Raw genomic sequence first — 4,326 nt, 5'->3', positions numbered from 1 at the left:
TCAGGAAGAGGATAGGAGACAGGCTCAGGAAGAGGATAGGAGACAGGCTCAGGAAGAGGATAGGAGACAGGCTCAGGAAGAGGATAGGAGACAGGTGGCTGGAGGAGAGAACATGGGCTTTGAGGTGAGCCCCCGAGAACCACGGCCTCAGCCCCACCCAGGACCTGTTGTTAGCTTCACTCTTGCCCAGGCTCCGTGCCCACCTGTCTCTCTCTAGGAGCATCTGAGGCAGCTCAAATGTGGCACCCCATGGGAGGTCCCGCCTGTCACCTGGAGGCTCTCCACTGGTCTCCTCAGGCGGTGGGGACGATACGTTCATAATGGAGCCATCCTGGAAGCAGAGAAGAGGACAGAGGAGACAGTGTCACCACGCCGAAGGTCTCTGACGGGCCATGGGAAAGCTGGTGTCCTTCCTCCACCTTCCTCGAAGGAAGTCATGAGCCAGGGGCTACCAGCCAGGGCTCCTTAACCTTTATCTATCATGGGACAGCGGAAGCTCCATCTTCATTCTCAGCAGCTTCCTAGGACAGTCACTCTGCAGACCACAGTATGACAGGGTCCCAGGGACTGGGAGGGGAAAGAATTACTATTCAATAAGTGGAGAATTTTGATTTGGAAAGAAGAGAAGATTCTAGAAGATGGAAATGGCTTCACAGTGGTGTGGATATGCTTAGTACCATAGAAGTTATGGTGGCATGCACCTTTAATTCCTGCACTCAGAAGGCAGAGCCAGGCAGAGCTCTGTGAATTCAAGGCAATTCTGGTCTACAAAGTGAGTCCCAGGACAACCAGGGCTACATAGTGAGACCTTGTCTCAAATAGACCAAAATAAATAAAATAGTGTAGTATGAATAAATAGTGGAGAACGCTTGCCTAGAATATGCAAGGTCCTGAGTTCACCCCTCAGTATTCCTCCTGTCTTAGTTAGCATTTCTATTGCTGCAATGGAACACCATGACCAAAAAGCAAGTTGGGGAGGAAAGGGTTTACTTGGCTCACACTTCAGCATTGCTGTTCACCACGGAATGAAGTCAGGACAGGAACTCAAACAGGGCAGGATCCTGGAGGCAGGAGCTGATGGAAGAGGCATGGGGGGGGGCGGTTACTGACTTGCTTCCCATGACTTGCTCAGCACCACCTTCTTATAGAACCCAGGACCAGCAGCCCAGGGATGGCACCACCCACCATGGGCTGGGCCCTCCCCCATTGATCACTAAATGAGAAAACGCCTTACAGCTGGATCTCATTGAGGCATTTCCTCAGCTGAGGCTCCTTCCTCTGATGACTCCAGTTTGTGTCAAGTTGACAAACAAATCCAGCCAGTACAGTTCCCTCCCAAAAACAATGATAAATTTTATGCATAGTTTCCCATGCCAAAAAAAAAGGAGGAAAAAAAGGAAGGGAAATGGATGCTTTGATTTGTCAACCAGACACAATTTAGAATCCCACGGAAAGAATGCATCATCGAGAGCCCGTCTACATGGTGGGGGCCGGTGGGCACGCCTGTGGGAAAGTCTTGATTACACTAATTAATGTGGGAAGATCTAGCCTCAAGTGGGCGACACCATTCCCTGGGTCCTGGGCTGTGCAAAAGGAACAACACAACCATGTATGCATTCCCCTCTGCTCTTGACTGCAGATGTGGCTAGTTCAAGTTTCTGCCCTGACAGTGCGAGACCACACCAGGAATAGAACCACGCCAGTAAATCCTTCCTTCCGTACAGGAGCTTGTATCCGAGCATTTTATCAAAGCAGCAAAGACGAAGCCAGAATAGAAGCAAGGAGAGGTGGAGGGAGTAAGGAGATGAAAGAAAAAAAGAAAAGTGGGGGCATTGGGGTGTAGCTTAGTCATTAAAGCACAAGGCCCCAAGTGAATCCCAGAACCCATGTGAAAAATAAATGCTGGGCAGCAAAGGGAATGGGGAGATGGCTCAGCAGATAAAGCTTTTGCCATGCAAGCCTGAGGACCAGTGTTTGGATTGCCAGCACCCACATAAATGCCGGGTGAACATGACACTCCATCTATAATCCCAGCACTCAGGAGGGCCAGACCACAGGGGTCATATCCATGAGGTTGTCCTCTGGCATTCACACCCCTAGTGCACTTGCACACATGTGCAGAAAAAATACGTACACACATATTATACACACACACAAAAAAAAGGAGGAAGAACTCTGCGGACTCAGTTGATGGCTTAACAAGGCTTGTCCATGAGCCTTGAGCAGTCCAGGAGATACAGAGTCCCAACATCCTCCAGACACTGAGAAATCTTTGGCATGTCTGTCATCAGCAGAGGCCAGCCACCATGTGGATGACACCAGAGAGAGTAGGGCTAAAAAGGCTCACTGCGGTAAATATGCCAAATGGTCTCCTTCCACTGGTCCACTTAGCCACCCTGGCGAGAACTCCAAAGGCTGCTCCTGCACCCTGGGCATCTGCTTGAAGAAGTTGACCCTAGAGATGCCCAGATGTGAGTGAGGGGATGCCTGTGCTGTGAGCAGCTTCCGTGCGCTGAGCAGAGTTTCAGAAAGGCCAAAGGCACGTGTGGTCTCTATGTGCCAGAGACAGTCCTTTCAGAAGAGCGGTAGGGCTGGGGGTGGGTCAGTGGCAGAGCCACCCACAAGACTCTGAGCGGCATCACACTCACAGAAAAAGAGCAACAAGTAGGACTGAGGGCAGGTCTGTGGCCTCTGAGTGGCATCCTCGGCATTCCGAGTCTCTCTGTCTCTTACACACATACACACACACACATACACACACTCACTCACACTCATGGAGAAAGAGCATCAAGCACCACCTCAATCCAGAAATCAAGGTTAATAAGACACACTCTGTACCTTGGGCTCCGTGTTCTCTGTCCATGTGTGACCCCTACACTCAGCTCATCATGAGATGCCAGGCCAGCCCCACGTAAGGGACATCCTGCGAGCAGCCCAGTAGCCCCAAGGAAGGGACATTCTGTGGGCAGCCCAGTAGCCCCATGGAAGGGACATCCTTGCAGGCAGCTCAGTAGCGCCCTCAAGTGTCAGGTGTGGGGGGCAGAGAAGCTAGGGACTCTTCCAGACTGAGGAGATGAAGGAGACACAATGGCTAAAGAAAACACAGATTGCAGGCTGAACTGCAGACTGGAAAAAGACAAAGGCACACAAATCAGATGTGGGCTGGGAGGTGGGGGGGGAGTGCACCTGGAGAGTTGGTTCATGGGATAAAAGCACTTGCTGCTCTTACAGAGGACCAAGTCTTATTCCCAGGACCCATGTCTGGCAATTCACAAGATCCTATAACTCCAATGTCAGGGCACACACAGAGACACACACACACACACAAAAAAAAAAACACATACTTAAACACACTATAAATATAAACACAGCAAAAACCACTAGGGATTAGGTTTATGACAAAGTGCCTGCCTAAATCCCCCAGTGAACAGGTGGAGGCATTGTTCAGTGGTAGAGTCTCTGCCTAAATCCCCCAGTGAGGAGCTAGGAGCATGGCTCAGTGGTAAAGCTCCTGCCTAGAATCCCCCAGTGAGGGGCTGGGGTGTGACTCAGTGGTAGAGCACCTGCCTAGAATCCCCCAGTGAGGGGCTGGGGTGTGACTCAGTGGTAGAGCACCTGCCTAGAATCCCCCAGTGAGGGGCTGGGGTGTGACTCAGTGGTAGAGCCTAAAATCCTCCCGTGAGGAGGGGCTAGGAGCATGGCTCAGTGGTAGTGTGCTTGTCTAGCATTCACAAGGGCTTGGGTTCCATCCCCAGCATCTCAAAGCAACAAGAACAACAAATGATCCCTGGTTATTGGGAACCAGTGGAGAGGGACAGAAAACCAGCAGAACCTGAGATGTTTCAGGCAGGTATCCTGCCTGGTGTGGTCCTACAGTGGTCAATATTTGTTTTACCTGTTGGTGCAAACCCAGAGAACTAGAAATCAAGAGTGAACTGGGCCGTAAACTATGTCATGAGGGGACAATGATAAGCTGATACAGGCCCATGAATGGCAACAAACAGACCCTCTCTGGAGAGGGATTTGATAATGGAGAATTGCAGACTGCCTAGGGGGTCGGTGAGAACTCTAATATGACATGGATCCAGAACTGCTAAACATTAGAGCCAGGTATAGTGACTCACACCTTCAATCCTGGTACTTGGGAAGCTGAGGCAGGAGGATTGCAAGTTTCAGATCAGCCTGTGTTATGTAACTAGACCCTTTCTAAATAGCTTTTCCCCAAAATACTCTTTGAAAAGAAAAAAAAAAGCCAAGGCAAGTTGTGGGGGTGCACGCTTTTAATCCCAGCACTCGGGAGGTAGAAGCAGGCAATTCTCTGAGTTC

General features: G+C 50.5%; 1 protein-coding gene across 1 annotated transcript in view; it reads right to left on the bottom strand.

The window, feature by feature from the left end:
• LOC101994742 (kinesin-like protein KIF19) overlaps window positions 1-4,326 on the bottom strand; it is a 55,079-nt gene that overhangs the window by 5,537 nt on the left and 45,216 nt on the right. The window contains exon 16 of the mRNA XM_005368067.1: window positions 204-331. Coding sequence (XP_005368124.1) covers window positions 204-331 — 128 coding nt within the window. The remainder of the gene's footprint in view (window positions 1-203; window positions 332-4,326) is intronic.

The sequence above is a fragment of the Microtus ochrogaster genome, unplaced genomic scaffold, assembly GCF_000317375.1.
Source record: "Microtus ochrogaster isolate Prairie Vole_2 unplaced genomic scaffold, MicOch1.0 UNK27, whole genome shotgun sequence".
Taxonomy (NCBI): Eukaryota; Metazoa; Chordata; class Mammalia; order Rodentia; family Cricetidae; genus Microtus; species Microtus ochrogaster.
The sequence above is the reverse complement of the archived record's forward strand: the minus strand, read 5'-3'. Positions and strand labels throughout refer to the sequence as shown.